General features: G+C 34.4%; 3 protein-coding genes across 3 annotated transcripts; 2 read left to right on the top strand and 1 right to left on the bottom strand.

Annotated features, from left to right (window-relative positions):
* Window positions 1-919: 919 nt before the first annotated feature.
* LOC108331797 (protein NETWORKED 2A) lies at window positions 920-5069 on the top strand (the record flags this gene model as incomplete). Its single annotated transcript, XM_017566733.2, has 2 exons — window positions 920-2677; window positions 3667-5069. Coding segments are annotated over 2 exons (2790 nt in total), but the record flags the coding sequence as incomplete, so codon positions are not given.
* Window positions 5070-5928: 859 nt separating this feature from the next.
* Window positions 5929-6832, top strand: LOC108331799 (uncharacterized). Its single transcript, XM_017566735.2, has one exon. The coding sequence runs from the start codon at window positions 6088-6090 to the stop codon at window positions 6652-6654; it is 567 nt and encodes a 188-aa protein (XP_017422224.1). The 5' UTR covers window positions 5929-6087; the 3' UTR covers window positions 6655-6832.
* Window positions 6833-7486: 654 nt separating this feature from the next.
* LOC108329969 (uncharacterized) lies at window positions 7487-17047 on the bottom strand. The gene is made up of 7 exons (XM_017564389.2): window positions 16735-17047; window positions 16448-16640; window positions 15066-15152; window positions 13899-14291; window positions 12514-12676; window positions 8320-8675; window positions 7487-8227 (listed from the first exon to the last, which is right to left on the bottom strand). Exons 1-7 carry the CDS (start codon window positions 16794-16796, stop codon window positions 7742-7744), a joined length of 1740 nt encoding a protein of 579 aa, XP_017419878.1. The 5' UTR covers window positions 16797-17047; the 3' UTR covers window positions 7487-7741.
* Between the last annotated feature and the right edge of the window lie 404 nt (window positions 17048-17451).

Here is a 17451-nt window from a genome sequence, read left to right as displayed (position 1 = left end):
ATTGAGAAAACTAAAGGGTGATTTTGATTAAATGTTACAGAAAATAAATCATAATTTATAACTCCTTTTGAAATTATGCTTTTTAATTTTAAAAAATATATACTTTCTCCCTAAAAAGACTAAAGTACCTACTTAAAAGCCCTGTAACAAAGCTCTCCAATACATTAGACACCAATGATTGTGGAGAAGTATCCTCGTTTTCATGTATTGTTTCTCTCTTATCTAAAATTCTTTAACAGCCAACATCATTAATAAAATTTGCAGTTATTCTAATTAGACATTCTGTGTTCCTTAACTTGTTAATATTTGAACCACCTTGTTGGTTTCGTTTATCTTCATCATCAAGGTCTAATCTCAATGGATTAAATGTGTTTGATCGTTACACAAAACAAAAATGTTGCATAGAGCCGCAACCAGTGCATATTCATGGTGGTGGGCAAGCCACATCAGGACAAAACAATCAAAATGGCTGGAACAAAGTCTCCAAGGTATATATCTCTGTTAGTATTATATAGTTTCATGCTTTTATCTCACATCAATTCAATCAAAAACATATCAGTAGGTCCCTATTGATATATTCACATTTTCATTTCTCTGGATTTCACAAACCTTAATCATTTAGAATTGATGCAGATTTCTCTCTTTGTCCTAAGATGGCAAGGTTGTCTACTTGCTTAAACATGATGCATTTCTTTCCACATATAAAAACTTGCCCCATTTCTGTATTCACCATTTTCTGGTTAGAAAAATGAAGAAAAATGTTTATAATGTGAAACAAAGGATAACACTACAATGGCCTGATTCATAAATACATTGATGACATGAAGAACAAGAAGCAGAAAAACACAGATGATAATCACATAACTCTCACAACTCCAACCCACATTTCTCATAGCATTACTTTGAGTTAAAAAACTAACTTTGCCAATATGCATACAAAAACTCAACAGATATGGAGCATGTGGTGGCCGAAACGCTCAACATCATTCATAATGAAGGAGAGTCATTTTCCCAAAGGGCAGAAATGTACTATAGGAAGAGGCCACAGCTGGTAGGTTATGTAGAAGAAGTCTTTCGAGCATATAGAGCATTGGCACAGAGATATGATCGTATATCAAAGGAACTTCAAAGTGCCAACCGCACCATTGCCACTGTTTTCCCAGAACAAATCCATTATGGAATAGATGAGAATGATGGTGAAGAAAGTTTCCGTGGAACAAAGTCATCATCATCATCATCTCAAAACCCCATCAATCAAACACCAAAAAAGGACATTCCTAAACCTCCATATATACCGAACGATTTTAGAAAACGATGTCCAGTAAGGAGGATTCCTAGCTCTGCAAAATCTCCTCCCATTAGTCCTACTTCAGGTCTGAGTACGGCTGAAGCACTAGAAGAAGTTGACAAGCTTCAGAAAGAAATTTTGGCACTGCAGACTGAGAAAGAATTTGTAAGGAGCTTGTATGAGCATTCCTATGAAAAGTATTGGGAAATTGAAGACAGGATTACAAATATGCAGAGAAGAGTTTGCAATTTTGAAGATGAGTTTGGCATTAATAATATCATAGAAGATAATGATGCACGAGCTTTGATGGAAGCAACTGCTCTAAATTCATGCAAAGAAACCCTGCTTATGTTGCAAGAGGCAATGGCACAATCATCTGAAGAGGCTAAAGAATCGTATCAAATGATTAAGGAAGCTCAAGGCAAGCTTAAAATCCTCAGAGATGGATTTTTTTCTGTAGATAAAAGTGAACTAGACCGAAAAAGCACAGAGGAAGAAGATGTGTTTAGCTTGGAAAAAGAAATGCATGAGTGTGAAATCAGTGAAAAGCTTGAGAAAGATTCAGGTAGTTCCCTCACTTTGGCAGAAATGGCTGACAAGATTGATGACCTTGTAAATAAGGTTGTTACGCTGGAAACTGCAGTCTCTTCTCAGACTGGCTTAGTTAAGAGACTGAGATCAGAAGCAGAAGAACTTAAGAAAATTACACTCGTCTTGGAAGAGGATGAAGAAATGCTGATAGAAGATTCAGAAGAAACCAAAAAGAAGCTGGAAGAAGTTGAAGAAAAGTTGAGGAGAGCTAAAACTCTCAATCAAAGAGTTAAAAGGCGAGGCAACAGCCTCCAAAGACTCTTTACTAGGGCTAATTTTGAGCTTGAATATCTTTCAGGAAAAATAAATAATGTGAAGCCAGATGAGGAGGGAGAGAACTTGGTACTTTACAAAAACAGAAGTGCATCAGATGTAGAACTAAAAGAGGAGCCTGAAAAACTAAGTGATGATAACACAGAAACCAAGAAGGATCTTAAGACTACAAAGGAGAAAAAGGAAGACTACAGTGTGAATCTTGGTGATGTTAGAAATGAAGATAACGAGTACAATTGGAATAAATCTATTGATTTAATGATTGAAGACATTCCAGAGTTAATTCCGCTGAATAAGGATGATTTTTCTGGGTCAAAGAGTAATCTTGACACTGAATCACTCGATCAGGTAACTGGTGAGAAGGATCAAACTAAGTGGAGTCAGATATTTGCAAGTGGATTAGAGGACAGAGAAAAGATTCTATCGGAATTCAATTCAGTTTTAAGGAACTACGAGGATGTAAAGGGCAAACTCAATGATGCGGAGAAGAAAAATCAGGACAACATTTTGGAGTTCGCACTTCAGGTAAATATCATTCAATATATATATGTGTGTGTGTGTCTAAGAGCTAAGAAAAATTAATGAATGCTTAGATAAATATCTGAGTTTATAGTGAACTTCAATGTTAACAATGTAAAGCCAAATTGAAGAAGCAATACCTTTTTTTAACAAATTTGATGTATAGATTTACTTAATCCTCATACAAAATAAGTTATATATCAGAAACAAAAATCTGGTTAAGCTTTGTACAATTTTACGGATCTCTCTTACATGTAGCTTAAAGAAACTTCATTAAAAAATAAAAATATATGTGTATGATGAGAAGTGCAACATTTAATACATTAAGATTCTAAAAGCTCTACCTTTCATTTAATATTTTTTTTTTCATTTTTGAATTTGTGCAGCAGGTGTCCTCCTAAGTGTCCTCCAAATAATAGGGGTTAAATACATTTTTCGTCATTGAACTTTGACCTGAATTAGAATCCGTCTATGTTCGAAATTTTGATACATTTCGGTCTCCAAATTTTAAAAATAAATGGATGTAATCCTTTTAACCCAATTACGTTGATTCTTTTTTTTACGTGTCAAATGCATTTTCAGTAGACATTAAAGCAGAAACATGTCAAACGTTCTAAACAACTAAAATACTAGCATGAAATAAATAGCATTTGACACGTCAGAAAAATTTAACGTAATTAGATTGAAATGACTATATACATTCATTTTTAAATTTGAGAACCAAAATGTATCCAAGTTTTGAACAAGCACCAATTTCAATTTCGCATAAAAGTTTAGGGACTAAGTTCATATAGTTAACCCAAAGAATAATTGTTAGCATATCAAAATTTTCTTAATTTTCGTGTCAGAATTTTAGGCATAAACTACTCTGAAATTGTTTAATGACAAGTTAAAATAATAGGTGCAATGGTTAGTGTCGACATTTTACTTTTAGAAGTTGTGTTTATATGGTACGCATTTCCTGCAATCCTGAGAATTTATATCTATACTAACAGATAAGGGAGTTGAAGGATACTCTTGAAACTAAGGAAAAAGAGATCAACATTTTACAGCAGAAGCTGACCTGCTCTGAAACAAGTCCAGAAGAAAGTCCTCGCATCACTCTCCCAGATTATAACCACACACCACAAGAAGCACTTCTTGGAATTGCACCTCATGAAACAGAGACACAGGACACAGAAAATCCAACTTCAAACACAGGTGCAGGTGCAGGTGCAGGTAGTACTTCTGATGCAGATCACCACCAACAATGTGTTGATAAAAAAACAAAGATTGGCATACTAGTGAAGGTGACATCTAGCCAGCATAACAGGAGCCGTTCACTTTCAATCTTGGAGAAGAAATTTCGTTCAGCCATTAATATATTGCTAGAGGAGAACCTTGAGTTCTGGTTGAGGTTCAGCACTTCAGTGCACCAGACACAGAAGTTCCATGATTCCATAGAGGACTTAAAATGTGAGCTTAGAAGCATAAGGGACGACAATATGTCCCACGAGAACTTAAATATCATGCACTCTGACATAAAAGCAATAATTAAACACCTGAGAGAGATAAGAACTGAGTTATTACTATGGTTGGATCACAATGAGGTTTTGCATGAAGAGTTACAACGTAGGCACCCATCATTGTGCACCTTACAAGATGAAATAGCAAGAGCAGCAAATCCAAATTGTGCATCCAATATGGCAGAACTTAGTGGGTATCAGGCTGCAAAGTTTCAAGGTGAGGTTCTCAACATGAAGCAAGAGAACAAGAAGGTTTGTAGTCAACTGCAAGCAGGTGTCGTTTTTGTGAAGGGATTGAAAGGCCAAGTTGATAAGATGCTACAAGAACTGAGTAAAGAAATAGGGGTTAACAATCAAGACCAAATTACAAAACAATCCACAAGTCGAGCTAGAATACCCTTGAAGTCTTTTCTGTTTGGTGTCAAGTTAAAGAAACAAAGGCAACAAGTCATTGAATGTGAGAGTCCAGCAGGGCAAAGACAATACAGTGATCTAGCAATTGATGATGATGACCTTGACTAGACCAACTTTCATAATCTTCTATTCAAGTGTTTCGGCAACTCCACTTTCTGTATAGTTAGTCTGTCATCATGGTTTTGAAGTTTTCCTTTTTGGATTAGTTTTTTTGTAAAGGTTTTTAGATATATATCTTTGGTATCTTTTTTGGTCAAAGATAAAAATCATTAATCAAATATAGGTACAACCATATTACACAAAGCATCAGTTGCAACTAAGGAGAAAGAAACAAAAAACTAGGAACCCTCCCATGCATGATACTGCATAAATATAAGTAAAAAAGGTGATGCAAATATATCATAAGCCAAAGTTGTGCCTCAGTAGGTGTTTTATAAATTTAAATTCCTGTAGCTGGTTGCTATTGTTATTTATGTTTGAATTAGTCTTAGCTAGAAGTTTGTTAAAGTTGTTTGGTTCTGTTTTATGTTTTGAATTGTGAATATGTGGTGCAGTATTTTTACCTTAGTTTGTTATCTATGTTGTATTTAATACATGTTGATAAATGAAAAAAGAGTCTTCTTCCAGATTAACAATTCTTACTTTCTAACTATTGGAATCCTTGTTAAATAAACATTCTTTATATACTCTTTGAGTTAATCAAACTTCAAATTTCAACCATCAAAATAACAATACATTAATTCAACTGAATTAAAAGATGAGAAAAAATAACCACAACTATAACTACACTACAATACAATCTCATTGAATAGAAAATAATCCAAGAATAAATAACAAAAAAAATAACACTCTCTACATCCAAATAAAGTGACAATAACATTCACTATATTTTCAAATAAAAAGAGAATTCGACTAAAAAATCTAATGAATGAGAGAACCTTAAAAAGGAAGTCCTACTTTTTCTCACAAAATGTTTTATTACAAGGAAAAAAAATATAGAGTTGATTTTAAATTATCACTAAATCAGATTTAGAGACAAGGAAAGACAAACCCACTATTAATATGGGACTTTTGAGTTTAATTCTTATTACAAGGAAAAAGGTTTCTGACTATGAATTATAAAAATATCACTGCCCATAAAATTGAATTTTATTTAATATAAAAATTACAATCACTTGATTATGATGTATCTTAAGCTTTTTTATGGTATTTATCTTCTAAATTAAATTGGTAGAATAGCATATTTTTCATCAAAAAATGAGTTATTTAAAAAAAGAAAATTGAAATGACCCCAAATAACTTCAGAGAAAAAAAAAATCCCAAAAGTCTTGGAAAAGAAATAATATTTCAGAGTTCAGTGTAAAAATAATTAAAATACACATTTCTCTGTTGATTTTATGGTTGAGAAATGAAGTAAGAGAGCACCACATAAAATAATAAAAAAAGAAAAAACAATGTTATCTGAAAGAAACACAGAAAGAAGGGAAAGAAGAAAAAATGGCGATGTTAGCATCACCTTATGTAAAACTCTCACTGCCATTTTCACTTACCTCTTCCAAACCCAATCCCCGGCGCCTCTTCGTTCTCCGAGCCACCGAACCTGAAACCCCTCCCTCCGGTTCGGAGCCCTCCGAGCCTGAACCTGATGCCTCCGACGACGACTTTGACAGCCGCATCAGCCAGCTTCGCCTCCGGTACCGCAGCGGCACAGGAAAGAAAGCGGAGCTCCGAAAGAATCGAAAGTCGAAGAAAGGAAGCTCCGGATCCGGGTCGGGCGTGTTCCTGCCGCCCGTGGCGCTGAAGGAGCCGGTTTCTGAGGGCGTGAAGGTGGAGCTAGGGTTCAGCCAGTACAGCGAGCGGTTGAACGGTCGCATTGCAATTCTCGGCTTGACAGCGCTGTTGCTGGTGGAGCTGGCGACGGGGAAGGGCGTTATCAACTACCACTCGCCGGCGATTATTCTGATTCAGATCTATTTTGTGGCTGCCGTTGGAGCTATCTTTGTTAAGTATGAGAAGGAGAAGATCAGTGTATGGCCTCAAACTGATTCTTCCACTAACAAGTGATTTTTCGCCCAAGGCTTCTGTTTTTTGCTGATCAAATGTAATTATTTGTTTTGGTTCTTGAAACGAATGGTATCTTCAGGATAAATTGTGATTTTTCTAGATTTGCAATTGTATTATATTATATTATACTCATTCTTATTTGAGATAAAGTGAAATTCAAGGTTCTTCTTCTGTTTTAGATTATGCATAAATATTTTATGTCCCTATATTCTAGATCCTTTTGTTTTAGCTTAAGCATTTTTTGTGGTAGTTCTTATCTCCATTATACAGAAAATGCATGTTGCATGAGTATGAAAATGCATTCACTAAACAGATTAAGAGAGAGTGTTCATGAGGATAATCCTAAACTATTCAAGCAAATCTGGTAGTTCTTAATGAAGTGAGGTATCTCCATCTATATACTCACAATAGTTTACAAGCATGAAAGGATATCCAGAATCATGTGTGTATAAACCCACATTAACTTTTTTAAAGTGACTACATCTCTTGGTGAATTCTCTAAAAAAAAAATAACTCAATCTTTCTAAAGTTTTGTTTATATACCTCACTTCATTAAGAAGTACATATCTTAGTTATTCTTTAAGAAAAATAAACATTTATTTGAATACGAAGTTAGTTACATAACAAAAGTCTGTTGCCTCATAAATATTTTAAAAATTAAGTTAGAAAAGTTTGAAAACAACCCTCTTAAAAAACAAATTACTTGTAGATGTTTATATATATATATACACCCAACTTTTACAATAGTTGAACGAAAAAACTTCTTATTCCCAATCTAATAGCTCCAGTCTTATTTTGCAAAGCATTACAAAAATTCTGAAAAATAATATACTTTATTGAGATGTACCATCAATCTCTTATTTGAAATTTAAAAATTAAATCTAAAGTGATTACAAAACTATATCTTGTAGGAAGCATTTAGAAAATCATGAAAATTTGCAGGTCGTCAACATATATTTACCACTAAGCAATTTTTTCTTAAAAAATATTACAGTATACTAATGTGGTACAAATTCCTAAAATAACTTAAATTTCATCAAAACTTTAGAATTCAATCTAAAAAAAACTACTCATTTTCACAAATTAATCACTCAACATTCTCCATCAGTTTTACCACCTTGGCACTTTGGCTGCCTTCATCTTGTACTGGCAAATTTACATGTTTGTCATTTATGTTTTGATTGTTTGAACTTTCATTGATTGAAGTTTTCTTGTCTTGATTAGAAGTTAGGTTTCCTTTGTCAAGGTTGCTATTCTCAGTAGCATTCTTAACACTTCCTTGGTTTTCGGACACCGCTGCATTTGCTTTAGTAACACTTGGTTGTTTTTCATCCGTGACTGGACTTGCTTTATCTTTCAAACTTTCCTCCCCACTACTAACAGGCACAATCTTCGCTTGACCTATATCTAATCTTCCCTTCTCTAAGTTGCTATTGACCTGGCTGTCAATAGTAACTTTAGGAGCTTCGTTTTTTGGTGTTTGATCTTTCGGTCTGGAGCTGGGATCATCTTTAGTGGAATTAGCATCTTGCTCCAATGGAACTTTATCAGCCAAAGAAGTAGTCGGTTTGTTCTGTTGAAACAATATAAATAAAGTGAGTGAATTTTTAATTTGTCAAACTATTGCATAATGCAAGAGATTTGCAATTTATAATGTAAATGAACCTTTGGATCAGAAGGCATATTGGTAGAAACGGATGGTTTTGTCAAAGAGCTTACTGCAGGCTTGGTGTCTACGTTGTGTTTTACTGGAGCAATTTTAACATGTGATATAGTATTTGAAGGTGAATCAATTCGTGTCCCAGGAGCAGCTGTGGTAGATTTTAACACAGGATTTGAAATTATATTACCCTTCGAGATTAGTTTTTCGTCTACTAGTTTGGGTTTTACATGAGAATGAGAATCAGATCCCAACAAAGAAGCTTGCCGAGATGGCTGTTGAGGTGGTACAAAACTAGTGGCAACCTTCTCCACAGTATTTCTAATCTGCACTTGATTTTTAACTGATGTGGATGTCTTAACTGCAACCATATAAAAATAGGTTATTCAAATACCTTGCATAAGATTGAAAAATAACATTACTAGAACAATAAACTAAAAATAAAATTATTAGAAGATTGATCAGTCTTACAAGTGATGTGCAAGTAATAAACTTAATAAAACAAGGAGAACTACTAATGTGAGAATGGAAAGAATTATCAAAACAAATTAGAGATTGAAGAGAATAGTTTAGACCATACAAAACTTATTTTTGTGAAAATTTCATTTAAAAATACATTGGGGTTACAATTTTTCACTGAAAGTGTTCTAGAATATTCTCAATATATTCCTTGAACATTCTAAATAAAATATAGTGCTTGAATAGGGAAATTTGAAAAGCTTAAAGACAAAATATGTTGTTAAAGAAGTAAATTTTAAAAGACACTAAAATTTCAATGTTACGTTATTTTTCTGTCATTGTTAGTCAAGATTTCCTTCATCAACATCAACATTGTTTTTTAGTTAAGTCAAACACTAATCTTTCCATGTTTTTCCATTTCAACTATTGTTTCTTGTTTCTTTTCTTGATGATTGAAACTATAATGGGTCATTTCCATGATTATCCTTGAGTTTTTTGGATTGAATCCTATAGAGGATTGTATCAACTACTAAATAAAACATCCGTCTCCTTTGGAGAAACCAAGTCTAGAAGTTCCAGCGGTTGTGGTTTGCTGACTTCTAGGACCGCAAACATTTTCTACTCCCCATCGTTCCACCCATTGGATTGGTTTCCTTCTCAATCCTCACTTCCATTTTATTACCTGTTTTTCCATCTGCAACCCAAAAGGTGGTCATCACAGTGGCAACCTGCATATTTTCCTCTGTTTTCCTTTCATGTTGCTTCTCCATCTGGCTATTTGGCCATCAGTTTCTTCCTCCATATTCTTTATAAATGTTTCTCTTATTCTCAGTCATCTCTTTTCTGCAGATTCACAACACTTCTCACAGGATTGATAGAAAATTTTGTTCTTGCCATTAGCAAAAAGGTGGTTGTGGTTGTTCTCAGTTTCTTTTGTTTCCTGAATGTTTTTCCTGCACCGCCTGATTCTACTTGATATCTAGATTTGTTTCTGTGTGTGGTTCATTAAGGGATGTTTTTCCCAACATGATGCTCCTTGTTTTCCTCTGTGTCAACCATAGGTCTTCTCCCAATCCTCTTAGCAACCCCAAAACAACCCATCAGACTCATTTCTGCCACCATGATTCTTTATCCCAAGAACTTCATTTTTGCTTCTATTTTCAGATTTTTGGTCCAGAATGGCAATGAGTTGTCTTTGCCGGATTTCTACTTTCTCCTAATTCTTGTAACATTCTTATATACTTTTTTCTTGCTAGTTCTGTTGCGTACCTAAGTACGTAAATTAGCCAAATACAACCTTTCACACTCTCACACACGTAATGGAACAATAAACGAATGATAATGGATGAAAGAATCTCTTTTATTGCGGGTAATAACTGGGTAAACACAAGTAAATAATAACTGGAAGCATAACGTCCTTCAGTCAATTAATTGGGAGCATAACCTCCGTCAATTATCCTGGAGCATAACCTCCTTTACAAAACTCAATTCTCAAAAGCATACCTTCTACCCTAGGCTTCCCCTTTATTAATACTAATTAATTCCCTCCCGAAAAGGTAATGAATAATAGAAATTACTCCTATTTATTATAATTATCTGATACGAATAATCCTATTTATTATAATTATTTGATACGAATATCTTTATCCTTATATGTTATATTTAACTTATACGTAATAATATCCTGAGATACGACCTTATACTCTAATTAATTTCCCGCTCATCCTAACTGTTGTGTCAGCTAGGATGCTTCCCCTCTGCCCCCAACCGTTCGGCCCTCCTGCTCCCTCCTTTCTACTGTTCGGTCAGCTTGCTCTCTTCTTTCTACCGTTCGGCTTGGTCGCTCCCTGCCTCCCACCGTTCGGCCTGGTAGCTCCCCCTTATCCACCGTTTGGTCTGACCATTCCCCTTGTCCACCGTTCGGCCTTTACAGTCAATACCGTACGGCGTCACTTCCCTCCTACCTTTCTTCTCCTTCTCATTACCTCTCCCTTATACCCTAACAAGTTCTCTCCAAACATTTATCCTGTTATGCTTTCTTCCACCCAAGATTCGTTATCTTTGCTCCCAGTTCTTATGACCAAAATCATACTTCAGTTAGTATATTTTGATCAGCAGTTTCACAAATGTCCACCAGGCTGCCCTCACATAGTGCCATCTCCAAGTTAGCCACCAGGCTGAGAGCATGACCTATGGAAGAGCTTTCACTGGCTTTGATATTTTCTCTTCTTCATATGCACTATTTGCTTCAAAATCATTGCTCAAACCACCAATAAGCCTCTTTTCCATCAAATGTTGGAATCATCTTCAAAAACCAGTACTGGTACTAGTTAGAAAGAAAAGAACAAGGGAGTTCTCCTGCATATAATGCCTGACTAGCAGAACTTTGAGTGTCTATGCGTCCTAAACCCTATATGACAAGACAATCCCCTCTTCAACCTTCCCTCTTATTTATAGACAATTTGCCTTAATTCCTCTCTATCTCAGCCCAACAAACTAGCATATATCAACAACTTCCTAACTCTAAATCTCTCACTATGCTAGAAGGAAGATAGCATTGATGGCGTAGAGATATTATATTTATAAACACGGGAAGCCTGCGATGACCATTGAAAGTATAATAAAATTATAGAAGGCAAGACACATATCCATTGAATTGGTGAATTTGTACGCCAACAAAGTCATACTCAAGCTATTTGGCTATCCCACTCCTGCCATGAAATGTAAGAAGTCCACCAACAAAATGGTGATTGATAGCAATGCACTAATTCAATGTCACTCTGAATTTGTACTTTTATATTACAAAATTGCTTCGTTGTATTAAATAGTGTTAGATAATCTAAAAATAGAAATACTTTTAGGGGGAGAAGTGACACAGGCAATACATTAATTAAATTCGTGGTCTTTTAGGTTATAAAACAAACATTTCAAATCACATTTGCATCTTACCATTCATCTGAAAGATCATGAACATTTCAAACCACACTTGCAAATAATATTCATAATCACAGTAGACAACATGAAACCGGGAACTATAATCAGTCCCACGGAAAGCGCATAATTAACTAGTGTTTCTTTGATTAGGCACTAAAAATGTCCACAATCATCAATGAGAGTCATCCTAAATAAATTTGAGAATCACCTAAAATTGATTTGAGAGTTGTAGAACTTTGAGATTCAGTTCAGGATTTACAATTTGTTTGGAACCAATGATTTAGGAGAGGAAGAACTGGGTTAGGAACAGAAGACACTTCCCAAGAAAATGTTATCACATTTGGAACAGTGAAGAGACAAAGAAAGAGACGAAGAAAAAAAAGAAAAACGTTGTGCAGATAGCAAAGAAATCGAGCTCCAATTTACAGAGAAAAAGGTGAGAAGAGGGGAGAATTTGATATAAAGACCAAAATGTCATAATTTTGATTTTATGTTTAGCGTAAAGGTAAAAATGTTATTTGATATGAGCATATTTTCTTTATTCTTTCCTTTCGATCTAACCAAATAAAGGGAGAAAGAGCAGTTAATTTGTTTCTTCTTATTCTCTAACCCAAACAACTTAAAATACCAAACACACTTTTTCTCTTCTCTCTTATTTCTTTCCTCCCTACTTCTCACATCCAAACAAATGGATGGAGAAAATAGGAGGTAAAATGGAGCAAAATCAATGGACAAACATAGAAAATCCGAACTTAATTAATATGAAGATAAATAAAAATAAACAGAAAAAGGTCCAGTACAATTACCAGGATCTGACACTCCAGGAGCAGTTAACTTTTTGAATGGCATATCAAGGGCTAAAGATAAAGAGTGTCGGGTTGCCAGTTGTTCAGCAGTAGTATATTGTGAGCTGGTTGATATGGTTCCAGAATTGACAGTGCCATCTTTCTTTCGTAAAATGCTCCACCTCTGCAAACAATTGTAGATTAACCCATGAGAATTAAATAAAACAAAAAGTAAATAACAAAAAGGGTAAAATGGTACGGTGTTTAAATCACATGAGTATTAAAAAAGATACAAAGTAAAATGGTCCATTTCAGCAAGTTTTAGGATAACCCATCCTGATATATAGAATATAAAGCAAATAAACAGTAAAGGTGAAAGGGACTGGATGAGTTATCAATGACACTAATATTCACAAAAATAATCAGTAAACAAAATGATGCATAGATTCATCCATCACGACTAAAAATATCACAAATGAGAAGTTCTTGATAGAGTTGGACATGAAAAAATTCATTAATGGGATTTGAACCTAGGAAAACAAGGTCATAAAAGACATGTTACCTGAATAGAGGACAGCAAATAAAAATAGACTCAGTTCCATAAGTATTATACTACAATCAAACATTCTCTCACATACCTGATTAAACATCTAGAGTGTGGAAATATGCAAGTGCTCCAATAACAACATCCCTTATGCCTGGGAATTGACATCTTTTGTGTGTACAGATATGGGTGACCCATTAATGGATTTAAGACAGACATTGATAAGAAATCAGAACTTAAGCTTAGGACATAACTCAATCCCAAAAACTAACTAATAATGTGAGGACTGCCTAAGCCTAAAAGGGACAGCATTGATCATATATGATATATCTCCACTCGATGTGGAATCTCAACAAATCCCTCAAACCCAAAACTGCAGCGCAGATAAATGGGGGCAGTTCAACAACACATCTAAGATGGTTTTAATACAATATTAAAATTGGGATTAAAACTTAGCTCCATAAAACTAGCTTGCAATATGAGAGTTACCCAAGCCTTATAAGGACAATATTGGTTATATTTTTTTGTCGATGTGGGATTTCAACTAGCTAATGTAAAAAAATTATTTTTAATAAATATTTACGGTTTAATAAATTGAGTGTTTTGAAATAGTCCACAATAGAGGATGAACTTTTAATGAACCCGTCACAGAACAAGCACAAGCACCGCCCTAAAATCCCAAGAATCCAACAATAACTTTAAGCTGTTAATTTTGGATTTTACGAAAAAATAAGACCAATTTTCAAATGTAATGATATCATTCATACAATGAATCTTGGTCTGTCTTATACGAACTTCCAATGAAATATTCACATAATTACTAAGAGAACAGGTTTATAAAGTTTTAAGATTTGAAAACCACCTGTGCTAACTGTGTAGGACTTCTCTTAATAGGAAAGTTGTCTCCTTTTGCCATGGTTGCCCAATTCCCTTCGCCCCATCTCTGAACAGCAGCTCGTAGTTGTATGTCCTCTTCCTCTGACCATGTTTTCCGTTTTCTTTTGGACGCCAAATTACCACCAACTAATCCCTTAGATTCAATACCATCTGTTGGTGGTACAGGGTGTGTTGGCAATGTTTGTCTCTGAACAGTGACTGGAAAAACAATGTTTGTCCCTTGCATCAAATTAGAGGGTTGTGAACTTTCAATAAGTGTTGCAGATGAATGGCAAACTGGAACATTTATAGTCAATGGAGCCTCGATTGTTGAGCTACTAGGGGCAGAGTCACTGAGTGTGCGAGAAGCAATCATTACCTGATGAATAAACAATTCCCAAAAACAGACCGTTCAAAATTGAATATCAAGAAAAAACACAATTTAAAGTTTAAACAATGGAACTGTAAAGAGAACTCAATTATTCTTCACTACATGGTATTGTCGACTTAGATCAATCAACATCATTGAATTCTACCAAATATCAAATTTTCAATAAAATTTAAAGGCTTTTTATTGTTTCCCTCCAATAGATTTTTAGGTCTTCCCCAATCAAATTTTAGTCAAAAACGCTTTAACTAGTTCTAGTTTTCTCAATGCAGACTCCACTGGTCTTCTCACATGACCTAACCACCTTTGGGGAGTTTCTATCATCTTCTTTGTAGGTCCTACGTCAACTTCCTCTCATATACATTCCATTCCTAATCACGTGTTTTTTTTTGTATATTCATTCTCACTTTACCACACTTATTTGCTGGTATTAGTGGCACTTTACTGCCAACCATTCACAACCACAATATTATTATTCTTATAGTGACTCGTCAAGTAAAGCCAAGCTAACTTGCAATCATGTATTTACTAATCTCATAAAATTCTTTTTGTTATATTCTAAGTAGAAACTCCCCTACAATCAGAATGAAATTAGTAAAATTTACACTTGTGATTCTAGCCATATCCTTACCCAGTGGCATAAGGCACAAGATCCATGTGTTAATATGTTGTTGATAAATCTATTTAACAAACAATAATTATACAACTATCCAAAGCATAAGATACTGAGATAAAATGTGTAATAACTAGGGCAAGGACATGTACCTTCACACATGCAGCCGCCTCTGATGCAGATTCCACACTAACATGAGGTAATTCTTCTAGCTCACACTCTAAGTCACTGTCATCATCCTGGAAATGAGACTCCAAATAAGTATGAACATATCTAACACTAATCCAAAAACCTAAGAAAAATCCAGTGAAAAATGGTAATACAGCATGTTGTGAAAAACTAATCTGGGATAGAAATTTGAATAGTAAAGGATACTCCACTAATATAATCATTAGTTGAGTGACTATTTAGTCATTATCAGTCATCTGATTAAATGTTTGTCAATTTGATCCATAAAGGAACTAATGGTAATATTTATGAATTAAAATTAAGCCAGTACCTTCTACCTTAATTTTTCATGTACTCTAATATTGGCTATATGAATTTGGACACACGTCTATAAGGCCAAAAGTAAGAAACCCTATAAAACTTGGTTGCATTCAGGACTTCAAAATCATAAACACAATGATCTTGCACTTGTATATTATGAAGTAACCAAACTTCATTCTTAGCACCAACTAGAATCATCAGTGTGCTAAAATAACCATAAAACAGTCATAAGGAATTTCGATGCTGACACATGACCAAAAACTTTTTTGAAATATCCAAATAAATGACCAGCAAAGTATCCATGAATAAATGCATAAAAATGTACTGAGATGGATATACATCTCAGTACAATTTGGGATATACATCTGGATACTTGTTTGGGAAAATAGCTTAGCTTCATTAAGGGCTTATTGAATAGAACTATATTTGGATAAACATAGAAGACAAAATGAGATGAGTTTTTCACAGGTTAAAATTAACTCATGCATAAGAAATATGCTACGGGGAGAAGATTAATTCAATTTACATTCTTATCTTGGTTCTTTTAGAAAGTTCCTAAATATTTATCATGTACGCACTTACGTATAAGTTGTTTCTATACTTAAAAGAGGGAGAACAGTTAACTGTTTTCATAGAAACTAAAGCTATTTTCAAGAGTTATCATGGACATTTTATAAGCTCTACCAAACCATCCATTCTACAAAAAGTCTATGTGGCAAGGCTTTTCTTTTCATTGCCAAGAAGTATCTCCTCGTCAAACACACACACACACACGCACACTAATCTCCCTTAGGGTTTGACAGACACCAAATAGGTGGACATCCCAACCAGGTTGAGTCCAACTCAAGCACTTTGGTTAAGCCTCGTGGTCTCTCCCCAACTCACCACTCGCCATCCATATCAACCGAAGCTGGTCTATGTTGTAAGATAAGTTCCAATAAGTTGTAAACAAGTTATTTCAAACGTACCCTAAAACTAATTTGCAAAAGATATTTCACCTTAACAAATTAGCATATCAAAGAAATTTCAAGAGTATTGTACTGACCAGAGGTTCAGCCCCAACTTCAAAATTTTCCGGCAAAGAATGCCGGTAGGCCAAATGCCGCCACAGCATTTGATATTCCCTAACATTAGAAATCCCAGTTGCGCTTTTCTTCACCAACTCGCTCCAATCAATCTTTGGCTTAGCGTAATGCGCAACTTCTTGAAGTAAGATAAACACTGTAGTTGGGTCGTACCTGCACAAAAAGCCCAAATCGTTTGAACTCTTTGAAGTCGCAACACAAAATTACAAACAAAATTATAAACAACCTTAAATAAATAAATAGATACCTCTGCATCAGCGCGACAGCATCTTTTTCCGTAAAAGACACTCTGGTCTTCTTCTCCGACATTGCCGTGTCTTAGTCGGAGCAGGAAAAAAAAACAAAAAGAGAGAAAGAAAAAAAATCCCTAACAACAAATAGATGAAACAGAAGGGAATTGCAGAGAGATTGACGGAAGAAGAAGAAGTGTGTTGAGAAAAAATGGAGATTGAGAAACTGTGTCGACTGATTGAATACTTATAGAGATTATTCCCTTCTTGACTGGAATCATGGAGACAGATAGTAAGAAATTAAGAGGTGGAAAAGAAGACAAAACAAGAATACAAAATCATTGGTGTTACTTTATTTATGGAAGGATATTAGCAAAAATTTACTATAAAAAATGCTTCAATTATTACTTATTAGCAATATTCTTTGACGAAAACTAATTATTTCCCAGCTTGTCTGAGTACTTTATTGAGATGGTATACAAAAACAAAATTAATCTTATTCATTAATAATAATAATAATAATAGGTATATAATACTATGTATGTTATGGAAAACAGACTTAGATGGGAATTAATAAAAATATATTATTACATTAAAAATGTTATTTGTTACTCTTTAATAAGGTTCTTAAGTTGTTGATAAGTATTTGTTAAGATTCATTTTTATCTTTAATATTTCAAAATAATAATTTTGGTTATTTACATTTTAGATTAAATGAAAATGAAAACAATCCT

The sequence above is a fragment of the Vigna angularis genome, chromosome 4, assembly GCF_016808095.1.
Source record: "Vigna angularis cultivar LongXiaoDou No.4 chromosome 4, ASM1680809v1, whole genome shotgun sequence".
Classification (NCBI taxonomy): Eukaryota; Viridiplantae; Streptophyta; class Magnoliopsida; order Fabales; family Fabaceae; genus Vigna; species Vigna angularis.
The sequence above is the reverse complement of the archived record's forward strand: the minus strand, read 5'-3'. Positions and strand labels throughout refer to the sequence as shown.

Excerpts from the sequence above, each read along its gene's own strand:
- LOC108329969 (XM_017564389.2), bottom strand. The coding sequence starts at position 16,796 with ATGTCGGAGAAGAAGACCAGAGTGTCTTTTACGGAAAAAGATGCTGTC. Across the intron at positions 16,641-16,734 it reads GCTGTCGCGCTGATGCAGAG|GTACGACCCAACTACAGTGT; the intron begins GTATCTATTTAT and ends CTTTTTGTGCAG. Across the intron at positions 12,677-13,898 it reads GTCCTACACAGTTAGCACAG|AGGTGGAGCATTTTACGAAA; the intron begins GTGGTTTTCAAA and ends AATTGTTTGCAG.
- LOC108331799 (XM_017566735.2), top strand. The coding sequence starts at position 6,088 with ATGGCGATGTTAGCATCACCTTATGTAAAACTCTCACTGCCATTTTCA.